Source organism: Hydra vulgaris, chromosome 03, assembly GCF_038396675.1.
Source record: "Hydra vulgaris chromosome 03, alternate assembly HydraT2T_AEP".
Lineage (NCBI taxonomy): Eukaryota > Metazoa > Cnidaria > Hydrozoa > Anthoathecata > Hydridae > Hydra > Hydra vulgaris.
The window spans coordinates 48,436,967-48,455,085 of NC_088922.1; the positions used below are offsets into that span (position 1 = coordinate 48,436,967).

Sequence of the window (18,119 nt, forward strand, 5' to 3'; positions counted from 1 at the left end):
AAGTTTGTTTATATGTTCTTGAAGACATCTTGAACTTGTATGTGAAAGCAAGGACATTTTTCTATGTCAAGGATAATCTACAGGCTTACAAAATTAAAGTTCAACAACTAAAGTCCAAGTCACTGCGAACTTCACTAAAAAAGAAGAGTACTTATTAATAAGTATATATATATATATATAAAATCAACAATATGTTAATTTCACATTTGACAATCAAAAACAATTATCTGATATTATCTCAATTTTTAAAACAGCTATTTCATAGCTACAAATGGCTAAAAAACATTTATGGTATCAGAGTATATAATACTAGTTTTTTATAAAATTGTTTTCTTTTCATTAGAAAAGGTTTTTTACAATTAATCTAATTTATCAAATAAGGATTTTGCTTTACAAAAAATTTTAGTAACTGGGAGTTGAAATCAAAGGATGGCTATATAAAATTTACAAACACTTCATTTTATGGAAACTTTACATAGTTAATAGTTTTTTGATAACATTTAGGGCCGGCATTTTAGGGTTTTTATTACCATATTTTAAGTTTTTTTGAAAACTTTCCCATTAATTCTGAACGTTTTGAGTCTGTTTATCAAATTTTTTTATTTAATAAAATTATTAAATTAAAAAATCTGTCTGTTTAATAAATTTTACTTGATATCAACAAGGAAATTATATCATAAAACTAAAAAAAAAACTTATTTTGGTAAACCAACCTTAAAAATTATAAAATATAAGTGCATTAATAAAAATAAAAAATTCCCACCCACCCGTTTGTTAAGTCCCCATACCCAGTTAGAAATTAATAAACAAGAGCAATTATTTAGCACCTCAAATAATTTTTGATAAATATAAATTTTTAAACAAGTATCAGGGAGGGTTAAGGTTTAGTTTTCTCAAAAATTTTAGGTTTTGTTTGCTTTTTTTTTTAATTTATATTTATTAACTTAAAATTTAACTACAAATTGCATATTTAAAACCCTAAATCTTCATGAATTAAAAATATTGAAAAAATTAGATTATAAAATAATTTACATGAGTATTGAACTTTTCTAGAAATTAATGCCACGATTAAGAATTCAAATTTTTTTTCATCATTTTTTCAGCCACCTTTTCCCTTGTAATCAAGTTTAATCATTCAGTAGACTCACTCTAACTTCAATTATCAACTCTGATTCTCTTATTTAGATACAAATAGAGATCAGGCGCGGGTCCAGCCTTTTTTGGTCTTTGAGAGAGCTACCTTCAAGACATAGAGCAAACTCCAAACATTTCTTTATACTTATGTCAAACATTTACAATATGCTTTGCAAAAAATGCGATGATTGGAGCATGAGTACAAAAACTTCCCAAAATTTTTGCCTCTCTGCCCCAATCATAACCGCAACAAGTTACCAAAATATTTTTAGTACTATTCTCAACTAGATTTATGTTCATCGATAAATTTTCAATTTCATAGTAAAATATTTTAGCGTTCAAAAATTAAGATCTTTTAAAGTTTTAATTTCCCTTAATTTAAGGGGGTTACAAATTTTACATGGTCATAATTTTTGAACATAAAGAGATTAAACTGTAAAACTTAAAAATTGTTGATAAATACAAGTCTAGCTGAGAATAGTACAAAAAATATTTTATCAACTTCTTGCCCTCACATTTGGGACAGGGGAAAGAAAACTTTGGAGCTTTTTTGTTTCCAGGCTCCAATCATTGCTATTTTATGCAAAGCATCCTTATTTGACATAAGTATAAACATTTAAATGTTTGGAGTTTGCTTTGAGTCTGGAAGTTAGCTATCTCAAAGACCAAAAAATGCTGGATACAGATTGAAAGAGTTTTTCAGTAGTCTATATTTTATCAAAGCAACCAAAAAAATTGAATGTTTGCTTTCAAAATAATGCTTAACAAGGGCCAATTTTTAACCCAAATGTTTTGTTTTAACTAAAGATTTTAAGCAACTATGTAAATAAAACTGTGGCTACTATCTGTTAAAATTTTTTTACTTTGTTAATAACTATGATTTGAATATTTGAAAAATATAATGATTAACTATTTTCAATACTTATTATAATTATTATAATTATGAAATTTTAGCCTTAAATTGTCTTATACACTAGTGCCAACCCTGCTTATACTGTCAATCTATTCAAGCAAGAAGAGAAAATAAATTTTATATAATTACAACCTAGTATGTTACTTAAATGTATAATTCTTTTGTTGATCAAATAAATCACTATGGGGTCATAAAGTATCTGCTCATTTAGCCAATAATGTGTTTTAACAATTTGTGGCTAGTAAAATAGCTGTTTAAATAGGTGTATTATAGAGAAGTTTTTATTCGCTTTCTGCATGGTACTGGTTTTTCATTAATCTCAAAGTGAATATCTTCTTAGGAATTGCCATCTATTATAGGTCTGAAGAATTTTTGATCTTGAATGGTATCATCATTATAGCTAAAATCACAGACAGATGGATTATCCTTGCGAGAACCAATTTGGCGTTGATGCGCATAATAATTTTCTTGTGGATATTGACAAAATCCTTCTTTTAATACATAAGACATATCATTAGAAAGTAGAAATTTTATAAACTCAACAGCAGAATTAACAGTAATTTTATTTCCTTCATAGGCTTGCCACAATATAAACGTTTTACATCTATCGTTTAGAGTAAAATTACCTTGATTGTTATTGATGGAATTTAAACACTTTTCAAAATATGGCAAAAATTCTGTTTTAAGCCAGTTAAAATAGTCATCAACAGAAGAAAATGAGACTGAGAATGGCTTTGACTTTTGAATTTATTCCAAATGATATTCATAATACCAAAAAAACTGTCAATCATTGAACCTAAGGTAGCTGTAGCAAAAGCATCTAAAGATTCAGTTGAGAAAGACTTTACTAACAAGAATTTGAGCTGCCAATTTGACGTTCATAATAGAATAAGATGATAACTTAATGTGTTCATATAATAATTTTGGAAGTAGATGTAAACCACATGTTTAGTCTTCTTTAAAAATGTCTGTTATGTGACTCAGTTTCTTGTTGTTTTAAGAAGATGTGAGGGGTAAGATATAAAGTAAATACAACTTTCAGGTAGATTAATTGTTTTATATGTGAAATCTGCATCCATTTTATCATTAAAATTAGATAATTTCAAATGCATTTAAAAATTTTCGGTAAGGAGCAGTACCATCACAAGTTGTTGCTATAACTTTTAACTTGCATTCCAGTTCATATATACCAACAGCTTTCTAAAGTTATGGAAAAATTTGGGCTGTATACACTTACTACACTCGAATACGTGAACACTTAGCTTACTTATATTAACTTTGTGTTCTTCAAAATGTCATTGCTTATAGTTAACGACATAAAAACTGCATAAACATCAGTTAAGTTCAAATATTACAAAAAATATAAAGAACAAAAAAATAGCTTTAACAGCCTAGTTCTATTAATACAAAACACAGTAACAATAGCGCATAGCATAAGATATTTGTAAGCACACATTAGTGTGTCCAGATTAATTAAAAAAAAAATAATATAAAAAAGATAGACAATACAACGTAATAACACCACAACTTAATAAAATATTTTATTAACTAAAATACTTGAACTAAAAAGATTTAATTTGTTATATTTGAACAATCAAGGGACAATTATAGTTATTAATTTAAACAATTATATCAGAAAATAGCAATCAACTTGTAAAATATTTTTTATAAATGGTCATTATCAATTGTGGTATTAAGAAATATGTAAAAAGTTTTATTAATTCCAGGCCTTGTTACGAGATTTCGCTGCGTAGCGAAAACGCGTAACGCATTTCTAAGTAACTCAACTCAGCAAATATATTTTGCATCGTTAGAAGTTATATTGCGTCACTAGCGTCTTTTCAAGTACCGCATTGTAATTAAAGTTATTTTATTAACGCGTTAAAAATCATACAAACAGTTTGTTTTTTTCTCACTATAACAAAAGTTACAAATAAAATCTAAGTTCTTATTAAAAAAATCATTTTTATTATTTTTTTCAAATATGAACTAAATTTTATTTTGAAAAAAATATTTTTTTCATGAAACGTAAAATATTTGTTTATTTTCTTATGATTTTATATTTGGTTTTTGGTTATTTTATTAACTGTTAATACATTTTTTCTTATTTAATTTGTGAACTCTTTTTAATAATGTTTTTAAACAATAAAGTTTTTTTTTTGTTATTTATCAGTTACCGATAACATATTCGTGATCATAATTTATTTTCATAAATTAAATGAACGTCATTAAAACTTTACGTTATTGAATTAACAATAAACAAAATATCTTATTAATAAAATATTTACATCAAAATAAATCGTGCATTTTTTAAACTTATTATGACTAAAAATAATTTTTATATTTAAAAGGAATTTATATATTTAATTCCTTAAGATAAAACTTAAAACACTTTTTTTTTTAACTAATTTTTAATAACAAAAAAAAAATTATGAAACAAACTGTTTCTTTAACATAAAAATCTATTATTTTACAATTGCGGTTAAATTTACTTACGACTTTATTTCTTCTGAATAAACGTCACGTTAACGATAAGATAATTTAAATATTCTAAAAGATATTTTTTGATTAAATATTCTAAAAGATGCTGAACGCGTAGGCAAATCGCCTTTTCGCAAGCAAAATGGGAGCTGCGTAGCGCTTCTTAACAAGGCCTGTAATTCTCCCTCTCATCTAAGGGAAAGAGGGAGAGAAAAAAAATATTTTCAAAACAGAATGTTAAAAAAAGTAAAAAAACACCCTAAAGATAATAGTAACTGGTTTTATTATGTTATGAGTAAACAAAATTATTTTTACCTTGATTAAAAGATAAATTCCCAGCATTTCTTTTTTCTCTCTGACTGTTGACTAACGATTAATAGAATAAACTTAACACCATTTTAAATTTACAAAATTAAAACCATGTTTCAACAGTAAGCAAACTAATTAAGTGATGGCAAAGGCAACCAAAAAAAAAAACACAATTATTTTTGAAATTATAAATAAATTTAAAATCATTTATGTTATTAACTGTTAATAATCTAAACATTACTATAAATGTATATACTATCAATCACTCAATATATTACTATAAATATATAAATAGTATTACTATAAATAAAAAATTCATACTTTGCTTTGTTCTCAAGTATCTAAAGTAATTAACAGTAAGAATTAACAGACATTAACACTGCTTGACACTGAATTCTTGCAAGTAAGTTATCTGCTCGCTGAGAAGCATTTCTTACATTTCAACAATGGTTAGTTTTATCCTAACTAGATCTATCTCTTTTATTGAACAACGACTATTTTTATGTTGCTTATTACCATTTTACACTAATAACTTCGAGCCTAATGTTATCCATTTCAATTTCACTATTATCATTAAACATATTACCAACATTACTATTGTTACAACTGAATAATAAATAAACATAAAAGAATCATACAAATAGCGATCTTTTCTAATCAAAGACTATATATCAACTTTCTTTTAAAAATTTATTGTAAAACTGAGATAAACGATTTCTAATCAATGTTGCATGTTAAGGATTGTGCACCAATTATGCCATCTCTTGGGAAAAAAAAAAGTGAATAAACCGTAGGATCTAAGTAAGCTGACATTCTCAATAAAACTTCTAAATAACCTTTTGGGTAAATAACATTCCTGGAAGCAGGTGCAGCACTATCTCCAACGAATACAACAGCAACTTCATTAACTATAGTTTGCAAATGAAATATTAAATTATGTGAGCAAAAATTTACTGCTGCAAGTGGGTCAGAGATATACAGTTGATAATGTTGGGGAATATCTTGATCTGGCCTAAAATTACTTACAAAATGAAAAACTTGACCACATATTTTAAAACATGGCAGCCTGAGATTTATAGGTTAAACGACATTATCAGTAAATAAAGCAAAATAAAGACAAGCATATTAAATTCTAATATTTTTTTAAAAATTGATATTGGAATTATGATATAACTTCCTTTAAATCTTGCAGAAATAGTGAAAATGGAATCTGGCTCATTTCTCCTAAGTAATTATAATCTAGAATAGTATCACTTCTTGCTATACAACTTAACTATATGCTATATAACTTATTTAAGCCTAATATCGACCATTAAAAAAAAAAAGAGAAAAGAAATTAAATAAAAATTTCAAAATATTAATAGACTAAAGTAGTAAACATATCTACAAAGTGGTAAACATATGTACAAAAAGATAAACTATAATATCCAAGCAAAAATCAACAAAAACCTGCAATCCTAATAACAAAGATATTATTTGGTAATAAAAACAAAAATACAATATTGATTCTTACTTGGTTTCTAATCTTTTAAACAACTTTATTTAACTATTTAAAAGAAAAAAAAAAGAAAATAAGTCAAAAGGCCTTATGTTAAGAAATGTATTTAAAAAAAAGAATCAAACGCAATTACTTTAGAATATATATGATATATAAACCTCTAAAATTTAACTCATTAGCTTAACCACTGATTTACCATTGAGGTCAAAAATTAATAAACAAAAATTAAAACAATTTATAACAAATATTATTCAAAATAAAAACCTCTAACAATTTAATTTAGAATTTATTAATATCCATATTTTTTTGGCAATGTCAGTTAGCATATTTTTATCTAAAGTAATAAAAAAGATGAAACCATTTAAGAACAAATTTTAAAATCTAAATGTATATTTAGATACCTTAAAAAGAAGCATAACACAATATTTTTATGACAACTTCCAACATAATTTTATTTACTTTCTACTACTTATTTCTATTTTCTATTTCATATACCTTCTTTTTTTTTATCTAAAAGAAAATATACATATAGATACAGAGAAATAAAAAATATACTGAAATATACGCAAATTTATGCAAATACACTAACATGTCCACAAATAACAGTCTTATTTTATTTAAAGAAAAGGAAACAGGCTATAAAAATCAGAAAAATACAAACAACGAACAACAAACAAACAATAGCAGAAAATTTTATAGTAAAATTAAACTATGAACAACATTAATTCCTTTTGAAACTAAAAATTTATCAGCTCTAATCCGCTTGCAGACCTTGCTTGAAAGACCGCGTGGAATACTGATCCGCGTGTAGAAAAGCCTAAAAACTTCTTTAAAAACGACACTACTACTAATACTACTGTTAAATTAGCGTATTATTAATTAGATGACTATGGTTAAATACTATGACTATGTTTAAAATGAAGTTATACAGTTCCGCTTAATCAAAAATTTGTTAAAAGTATAAAACTAAATAATCGTCGGAGTATTTATGCAGCTTTTATATGTAGTTATTTTTTATTGTAGTTATTTTCTATTGTAGTTATTTCTTTTTTTGTTTTTTGTTTTTGTGGTTATTCAAATAATTTTAGTTTTAATTTCAGTAGGTTTTTTTTTATACTTTTTTGTTAAACATATTTTTTCTAATTTTACTGTAATGTTTACTGTAATTTATTTACTTTTAATGTAATCAATTTTTGTAGATCGTAATATTAATTTTTTAAAGATACAATTATTGCGTAGTCAAAAAAAGCTGCAATAGTTATCTATTTGTTAAAGCCACAATAATCGTGTGGTCGGCTAGTTGCCACCAATATTCATGTGGTCTGCAAGTTGTAACAACTATGTAGTCATTATGGCCGTAACTGAGTTTAATAAAATTAATTAAGTGCAAGTAAAAGTATATCTAAGATTTGAATGAACGCTGAATTATTTCATTAGAGACAAACCTATTGTATCTATTTTTGATTATGTATTTATCTAGTATGATTATATCTAATTTTGTTATAGCTATTGCAATGCAAAAAATAATACCTTAACCAGATAATACCAGTTGTCCCAAGTTTAAAAAAAAAACAAGACAAAAAGATTTTGAGGATTTTTTCTATAAAAAAAGCATTTATTTGAAAAACTAAATAAATACTGGTTATAAACCAGTGACGGATCCAGGATAGCTAACTTCCAGATATGGAGCAAACTCCAAACATTTGTATGTTTATACTTATGTCAAATAACAAGGTTATGCAAGAAATTGCGGTGATTGGAGGTTGGGAACGAAAAAGCCCTTTGAATTCCTCAAACGTTTTGGGTGTGAGAGGGCAATAAAGTCAAAGGGCTTTTTTGTTCCCAGCCTCTAATCATCACAATTTTTTGCACAGCCTCATTATTTGACATAAGTATAAACATACAAATGTTTGGAGTTTGCTCCATATCTGGAAGTTAGCGATCTCAAACACCAAAAATCCTGGATCCATCATTGCTATAAACCTTTCTCCATGGTTACACGTTTTGTCAAGCAATAATAAAAAATGTTCGGTCTCAAAATATGAAAAAAAAGATTTATAATTTAAAAAAATTAAAAAGGCAGGCAACTAGATTAATTTCTTCCTTAAAAACACTTACATATAAAACAATATGAAAGCAAGGTGAAGCAATTGAAGGCTTGAAGCTTAAACTTTTTTACTCGAGAGAAAAAGTTTAAAACTTTATTTGATCAAGTTCTAGAGAAAATTCTAAATAAAGATATAAAAAATAACCTTATAAATAAGTGAAAAAAATATTAGGTTTAATTTTTAATCCGTAATTTATTTAAGATCTTAATACAAGAAGCTACAAATATAACAGGGAAATTTGTAGAAAACAAGTTCTTTTTCCAGTTAGATTAGCTTCAGCCTAAAATGCTTTAACAGAAAATGGTTTTCGCAAAAACGATAAAAAGATTAAGAAATATTCAGGACCCAGGCTAAATTGTTAAGCCAACCGCATTTTGTGTTAATTGGCTAAACATCCACTAGTATGCAGTTGCGCCACATTTTTTGTAAATTAACGCAACTGCATTAGGTTTGCAGTTGAACCAACAGCAATTTTCTTTAAAAGACCCAACGAAGAAATACAATTGATGTTGTGTTGGTACATGATTGGTATTTTTTGTTTGTAAATTTGTTTGTAAAACGTTTTTCAAACAATAAGTTTTTGTTTGTAAAACGTATTGTTTGTAAAATATTATTGCATCACAAGTTTCACTAAAACTTTTTCTTAAATTAAGTATTAACTAAATTACACCAAACAGAATGTTAAGACCAGCAAATAGTAGTAGCAAAATATTTATTGGTTCTGTTGACTAACTAGTTTGACCTTTTGTCTGATAAATATTTTTAGTGTAAGTTTTTTTGCATAGTAAACAATCAGTTCCATATAATTAACACAAATTAAATATTTTGATGACCCAACAATAACAAATACATTAAAAAAATTAAATTTTGCTGCTCGGAGAGAAAAAAAATGAAAGCATAGTAAACAGAAAATTTTTTAAATAAAAAAATTACCTATAAGTAATACCTAAGTACAAATAAATAAAAAAAGTACAACTAGAAAAAGTAACAACTAGAAAAGGTATTATTAGCAGTTACATCTTTTAGAATATACATATATTTATTGACGTTTTTATGTACTATTTTTTTTCCTCCTATTTTAAAAACGTGTTTGCTTAATAACTCGCGTTAAAAATGATTAAACAAGTCAATTTTTCCTGCAAAAAAAAAGAAAAAAAGTTTTGAATGTAGAAATAGTTCAACCCTTTTTAGATTCCTTCTTTAGTACGATGTTTTGCACTGGTAGATTTTGTTAATTTTCATTTATCTATATCAAATTGTTAAGTTTTTGTAATTCCAATTAAATGTTACCAAATAATGTGATTCTATAACGACCATTTTATGAACTATATAATTGCCAAATTTTAACAAAAATATCAACTTTCCCATAATACACTTTCCCATAATAGAGAAATATAGGCTTTTAAAAACTTGTTTTAACAAACTTAACAGCTAACTTAAAAAAAAAATTCTAACCTATTTTTAGATTTAGCCATAATAAATATACTTTAATGTAATACAGCTTTTTTTATTTTTTTAGCAACTCATGAGCTAACAGGTGATATAATGGCACTTAGCGGAGCAATACTTTACGGCATAGCAAACGCTGGACAAGAGGTTCTTGTTAAAGAATTTTCACCGCTAATGTATTTAGGAACGGCTGGAATATACGGGTTCATCATATCAGCTTTACAAACGTAATTATATATATATATATATATATATATATATATATATATATATATATATATATATATATATATATATATATATATATATATATATATATATATAACTATGGTTATTTTTTAAATCTTTACTTAATTTCACTTTTTTAAGACCAAGGACCGACTTCTCATCTCTTTTAAACTTAATGAAGTCAAAAGTATTTTTTTAGCTTTATTGATTTAAGAAATTTTTAAAAATAAATGTCTTATTCTAATGTATTTGAATATATCTCTACGCCTAAAAATGTTGAAATTTAATTTAAAATAATAATAATTATTATTGCAATAATATCAATAATAGTAAAAGTAATAAAAATAGGGGAGACTGGGGTTATTTGGAACGTTAGGTTTGTTAAAATATATTATTTAACGCCACCTTTTGAATAAATAATTATGACTCATTTATATGCATTGTTAAATTGATTATTCTATGTTCGTATGTTCGTTACTTATTATCAAAATATATTTAAATTTAGTTCCTCTCAGGGCCGACGACACCGGAAGGGCCTGGGAGGCACATGCCCCCCCCCCCACTTTTTTTTAAAGAAACCTTTTTTTTTAGAAAGTTCTAGATAAAAAGAACTTTTTTTAGAAAGTTCTAGATATATAGAAATTGACGATTGTGCTCCCCTCTCCCCTCACTTTGAAACCATGTCGTCGGCCCCGTCTCTCTCTGACTATTGAGTTTTTAAGTAAATCTGAAAGCTTCTTATATTTTTAGAATATTTTATGCAATTTTATGTGTCGTTTTAAAATAAAAAAGATGACGACTAATTAGTATATTATTTGTATCACCATATGAAACTTTTTGCAGCTTATTGTAACTATTTTATGACCTCTGATAGCTTTTTTTATAGGTTTATTTGCAACATTTTAAATGGGGTTGGTTAGAACGTTTTTAGCATTAGTTTGATAAAGTATACATTTGTTTTCGCAAACATTTTAGTGACTCAACACCAAGAGACAATTTGGTTTAATGCTCGGTAAATTCTATTTATGGGCTTACAAATTTTAAGCTTAAGTGCAAATCCAATTAATGTGAATTTTATTTGTAAACTACACGTCGATGTATGAAGATATTTGCTTATGTTTTATAGATACAAATAGTAACAATATTCTTTTATAATACTAACTTGAAATAATTGTGTCTAATAAGTGCGTTTATTATCATTAAACATATGATATTTTACAGTTTTCTTTTGTTTTTTAACTAACCCTGTTACCAGCTTGTTATAGCAGCTAATGGCGCAGTGGTTAGAACGTTTGCTTTAGAAGCAAGAGATACAGAGTTCAATGAGAGTTATGGGCATATTTCGCGTTATCGGTAAAAAAAGAGGCGTGAACTTCCTAGTTAAATACTCTTATGCGGTACTCTGTGACAAGAACTTTTGGTCTTCTTGTTCACCTAAATAGTCCCGATGACGCGGTTTGTCTGAAAAAGTCGTGGGATCACCCTGGTCAATTGTAAGTATCAAACTAGATAATTTTAATTAACTGTCATTATTCAATTTTATGTGTCTTAGAATGTAATTATTAAGCAATAAAAGAAATTTAAATATTACTTGTAGTTTGACCATAGTTTAAAAAAAAAACACAATCAACGTTCCAGCTAGCTCCGGTCTTCTCTATTAACAGTAACAATAATAACAATAACAAAAATATTATTATTAATAGCAATATTACTGCTAATAGTAAAAGTAATAAAAGTTAAATAAATAAGTTGAGATAACTATGTTTAAAGATTAAGATTAAAATATGTTAATGTTTACGAAAAAATGTTAATGTTTATGAAAAGTGCAATAAATGCATAAAATATTTAATACTCTGTATATATATATATATATATATATATATATATATATATATATATATATATATATATATATATATATATATATATATATATATATATATATATATATATATATATATATATATATATGTATATATATATATATATATATATATATATATATATATATATATATATATAAATATTAGGCTATATATATATATATATATATATATATATATATATATATATATATATATATATATATATATTATATATATATATTAATATATATATATATATATATATATATATTATTATTATTATATAATATTATATATAAATATATATATATTAATATATTAATAATATAATATATATTATTTCTTTATATAAATATAAAGAAAATATCTTTATATTATCATGTATAATATTGTATACTTGAAAGAGTGCTCAATAGATAAACTGGAGCTATATAATATATATGCTACTGTTACCCGCAGTACCAGGAATTAGCTAAATGCTAATGTTTATAATATAATTTAATATTGCAACTCTGAGCTTCATGTGTTATCACAATCATCAGGCAATTAGTAAAAGTTTAATTTTGCTACGATTTGTTTAGTGGACGTTACGGTTTATATTTGTATTTTAGATCGTTACGGGACGGAAACTGATTAGTATTTAGGTTAATAATATTATTAATTTGTTTATAGTTGGCTAATAATTGTGAAATAGTTATATGTTTAATGTTGTTTAAAATATTTTTTATGTGTTAATATGTATTATTTGTGTACTAAAAAATAATAAAATAAAAATAAGAATTAAAATTGATATAAAAATATACATAATATTATGAAATATATTACAAAAGCTGTGTATGTGAGTAATTTATTAGTTAGCCTAGAGATATATGGAGCAGATTAGTATAGTTATTTTTATTTATAGTTGTTAGTCAGGTTTGTAGCGAGCTTTGTAATTTTTTAATAAGAATTTATTTTCGTGGCGGCACTTTGATATAATTTCGGTTCTCTTATTTAACAGTTCTTCAGGTTTTGGATATGATATAATAGTAAATTTCTCATACAGACATAGTGGGCATCTTTTGGAAATATTTGAGTAGGGGGGTACTGATTTGAGAATAGACCATGTTAGCATAGGGGTTTCATTAAAATTGTTTTTTAAATGCCAGACATAGTTTGATAGGGCGGTCGAATTTTTGTATTTAATATTGTTGAATGATGATTTGTGCTTGTTGCATCTGGTTTTCCACTCACCTTCCGTTAATCCTATATAAACTTTGCTGGGTTGGTTTTTTGCTGCGATGATGCATTTATATATAATATTTGTTGATTTGCACTTACCATTCAGGGGGCATTCTGCTTTGTTACGACAGTTGCATTTTGGATCATTATTTTCAATTCTAGGGAAGATAATTTTTTTGTTGTGGTTTTTTATAATTTTTTCTATATTTTCAGTGCAACTGTAGCTTACCTTTACTGTGTTTCTGATTAAGATTTTGTGAAGTTTGTGTGTCTAAGGGAAGTTTTTTTCTAGTAAATACAAGAACATTTTTGCAACATTTGTGGAGACGTTTTTATTAAATGGGGGGTTGAACCATATGATATTGCGTTTACGATTTTTCTGGAATATTTTTTGTTTGATCTGATATTTGAGGGAGTAGTTTTTGTATCCGCTATTTTTTAGTGCTTGTTCATATTCGTTTTTAGATTGATTAAATATAACTTCGCTGGAGGAATTTTGTGATAGTCTGTTTGATATTGAAGTAGGTAAGTGTTTAATAATTTGTGGTGGGTGATTAGAAGATATGTGGATATATTGAAGATTATCATTGGGTTTTTTGAAAGGCTTATGGGTGTTTTGGGCTAAATTGAAAGTTACATCAAGGAAGTTAACTGATTTAAGATTTGTTCTTATGTCTATTTGAAATCCAACGTCTTTAAGCTTTTGGATTATATTTTTTCGGATTCGCTCCATTTCTTGGCCGTTGGAATTGCGTATTATCAACAAGCCATCATCACGGTAAAGCCCTATGTCGGTTTTTATAATTATATTAGATAATTCGTTGAGAATGTAGATCCCTACAAGTTCGCAAATTTCAGCGCCATCGTAGCTGCCCATTGTTACATCAAAACATTCATGGTTCAATTTTTTATATAGGGGAGAGTTGCTTTAATTGGAATACTTTAGGAAAAAATATTTATTAACCAAAGATGGCTTAACTATGAAAACATTTATGAATTAAATAATATAGATATACAACCCTACTATGCTTTTATTAATGATTCGACTCTATTGATCGCACCCTTATTGGATATAAACTTTGATTTTTCAAGGCACCATTTTGTTCCAATAAAGGCAACTGGTCTCCTTGAATGGAACACATATATTCTTTAATTAGAACAGTTCTAATTTTTGAATAAATTATTACAGCTATAAAACTTATGGCTCAAAGGAAAAATTAATTGATTAGCTTTTTAATAAAAGATATTTAAAAGATATAATAACAAATAAAAATTACAACAAATATTTAATCCTTTTTTCGCAATTCATGTCTTTTTTTCTTGCAGCTTCTGCACTTGGGATGGTAGTGGTGATATGTGGTGTGCTGTGGTGGCGATGGTGATTTTATTTGATGTGCTCAATTTCATTTGGTCCATGGTGATTGAGTCAAGTGCTACTTTGCTTTCCTGTGGTTTTTGCAATAGTTTGGCAGTTATTGGATTTAGTGTGAGCTTTTTTTTTGTAGATTTTTTAATTTGTTTGGAAGCTATTTGATTTAGTGTGCGCTTTTGATTTCTTGGTGTAATTTCTAGAGCACGTCTATATGGGGAGCTTGTAAGATCAGCCGCCTGAGTTGTTTGTGATCTTCTTTCTTTGTTTTTTACTTCAAGTGAAACCACTGGCAAAAGAGACAAAGTTGAAACTGAAACATGACATTTTAATTTTTTTTCACTTGATTTATCTGTAGATAGTTTTGTCATCCCATCTATACTTTCAGATGACTGAAGATTATTTGAAGGACCAACATCAGTAAATGAAGAGGCTGTAAAATCAGAATCAGTAAATACATTTATGTCCAAAGGCCACAACCCATTAGCCTGAAATCCTTTCATAGCAATTCTCAATGATTCTGCCTGACTATATGCGTCACCAAATAATTCTGCAACTTGCCAAGTTGTTACTGGTTGTGATATATGTGACCGCATCCATTTTCGCATAGCTTCATCATAGTATGTACCAAGTGGTCCAAAGAACGCAACGTCTAATGGTTGCAGTCTGTGTGTAGTATGGAGAGGTAGTGATACCTTACGCACTCCAGCATTTCGTGCTAGATATATCGCTGCCAAATTTTTTGAATGTGTAACATGACCATCAAGTATCAACAAAACTTTTGATTGTTTTAAAGGTTTAACAACTTTAATGAAATGATTGAGCCAATCTAAAAAACCTTCATTTGACATCCATCCTTTCTCTTGAGTACTAAATACAGTTCCTGGAGGTGCACCATTTGTTATTTCTGGCTTCATTCTTTTGCGTTTATATATTAACATTAATGGAACATAAAATCCTGCTGCAGATACACAAACTACAGCTGTTACTGAATTTCCTCGTTCACTACTAGTCATAATTCCAACTCGTTTTTTGCCCCTTGCACTAATAATTTTTATCTGACCATCTTGTACTGTTGATAAACTAGTTTCATCCATATTATAAAGTCTGTCTGGAGTTAACTTTTCTTCCATGTATAACTTTGAAAGTAAATTAAAGAAAGATTGCACTCGCTCTTTATTAAAACCTTGTGCACGTGCAATTGATGTTGATTCAGGCCCACGAAGCGACAGTTGTGGGAGCCTTTGCATAAATGCATAATACCACTTTTTTCCTGCCATTCGTGTTTGTTTGTTAAAATTATGTGTGATGTTGTTAGCTTCCGCAATATCAAATGCTAGACGACGAAGATCATCAATCCTTAATCCAAAGTACATCGATTCTAATAATAAACAGTGATCAGCTAGTTCTGTTTCAATTTCATTAGGTAAGGTGGTAAGTCGACCATGAAATTTCACATTTGCAACAGCAACTTTGTTTTTTTCATTTATATGCCTTGACAAAGTTGCTTTTGGAATACAAAATTCATAAGCGGCTTCATTTAAGCTGATTTCTCCTTGTTTTATTGTTTCAACAGCCTTTTTCAAGTTTTTTACTTTCCATTTTCCATATTTTCGTGGTGTTTGCATCTAAAATAAAAACAAATTACTATGAAGATACATAAGGAGAGTTTTATAATCTTATTACAGGCTTATTTTTTCATATATTTATTTGTTATTCATATATGATTAAGTTAATTATATACTCATTATATAATCATTATTTTTCATCATTTTTGTTTAGTTAATCATTAACTATACAAATCAAAATCTATATAAACTATATAAAGTTTGCAACTTTATATATTAACTTCTATATACAGTAAAAAACTTATGCTGGGTATATACTTTATGTTGTCTTACAAGTTTATCCGTTAAATAGAAATGTATAACTTTTGTAAAACTTTTACATTTTATTTTTTACTAAAAGATAAAATGATTTGTTAATTAAAGTATACGATGTTTACAATCAACTTTATATCCTTAGACTATGACTAGACTTTAGACTATGAAAAAAAATTTTGTGAAAAATCATTTCATACTTTAAAGCAAGACTAAATACCAATTCCAAAAAAGCAACAAATGTCTAACAATAATACTATGTCTATAAAAGAAATTCGCTTTAAAAAATATTAGTCCGGACTAATGAAATTTTCTGATAATTCGGACATCAAGTAGCGTGTTATGAGATGACATCTTTTTAATTACGGCAACTTTTGAAGTTGCATTCTGGGCAACATAGGACCATGGTGTTGTAGCAAAATATTTACATACAAGTAACAACTTACGATATAAGCTCTTAATATCACATAGACTTGAAACCCTTAAAATTTAAAATTTTAAAAAAATTATCATCAAACTCAATATCGTTAAGCTTCTGTAATCGTTTAAATGCAACGATAAAATTAGATCGCAAAAATTTTTTTCTTTAAAAAAAAGTAATTTTATTCACATACGTGCAGTTTTTAAGTTTAAATACTAGAAGTTTCAAAAAATAAAGAAAATTATTTTCTTTACAAGAAAAAATATTCATGAAAGTAGAATAAGTTTCTAAATAAAGCTAAGTGTTCCAATTAAGGAGCTATTCCAATTTCGGCAACTCTCCCCTATATATATATATATATATATATATATATATATATATATATATATATATATATATATATATATATATATATATATATATATATATATATATATATATATATATATATATATATATATAATATATATATATATATATAATATATATATAAATATATATATATATATATATTATATATATATATATATATATATTATATATATATATATATATATATATATATATATATATATATATATATATATATATATATATATATATATATATATATATATACATATTATATTTATTTAACTCTTTATGAGTCTTTAGTTTAATATTTTAACTAATGCATTTTTAATGGTAAAAACCTCAACAAAAAATGAAAAAATGACAAAAAAATAACAAAAATTAAAAAATATTTATATATATATAAAATATATATATATCATATATATAAAAAACCAATAAAATTAAAAAATGGATATCTGGCCTGATATATCACTTAAATGATAAAATGAAATTATAAGTTATAATTATTTTTCAATATGTTTTTATATTTTTGGAAATATTTTTTAAATATATTTTTATACTAACTTAATTAACAATAAATAAATAAAATTCTTTTTATATTTCTTTTTCCTTCCTCATTTAACACCCTCCTTAACACCGTGTTCCCTCAACGTATGTCTTTAACTCTTCTTTTTTTTACTACTTTATTTTTAATTTTGCGATTGAAAGTAAATTTTTAACATGTAAATTTAAGTAAGATTACCTTAAAAAATTTTATACTTTAAAACTTTATTAGATTTAATTATATTTGTAGTCGGTTAGTAGTAATATTATTCTAGTAGGTTTGTAGTAGATAAAAACGCGGCAAGATGGCTTTTCATATAATAACTCAACAAAAAAACTTAAAAAT

The 18,119-nt window shown here is 26.1% G+C and overlaps 2 protein-coding genes across 2 annotated transcripts in view; one reads left to right on the top strand and one right to left on the bottom strand.

The window, feature by feature from the left end:
• LOC105846721 (solute carrier family 35 member F2) overlaps positions 1-18,119 on the top strand; it is a 33,040-nt gene that overhangs the window by 11,953 nt on the left and 2,968 nt on the right. The window contains exon 4 of the mRNA XM_065793500.1: positions 9,963-10,119. Within this exon, the coding sequence (XP_065649572.1) occupies positions 9,963-10,119 (157 nt within the window). The remainder of the gene's footprint in view (positions 1-9,962; positions 10,120-18,119) is intronic.
• Positions 14,437-16,790, bottom strand: LOC136078233 (uncharacterized). The gene is made up of 2 exons (XM_065793499.1): positions 16,656-16,790; positions 14,437-16,203 (listed from the first exon to the last, which is right to left on the bottom strand). Exon 2 carries the CDS (start codon positions 16,201-16,203, stop codon positions 14,512-14,514), a length of 1,692 nt encoding a protein of 563 aa, XP_065649571.1. The 5' UTR covers positions 16,656-16,790; the 3' UTR covers positions 14,437-14,511.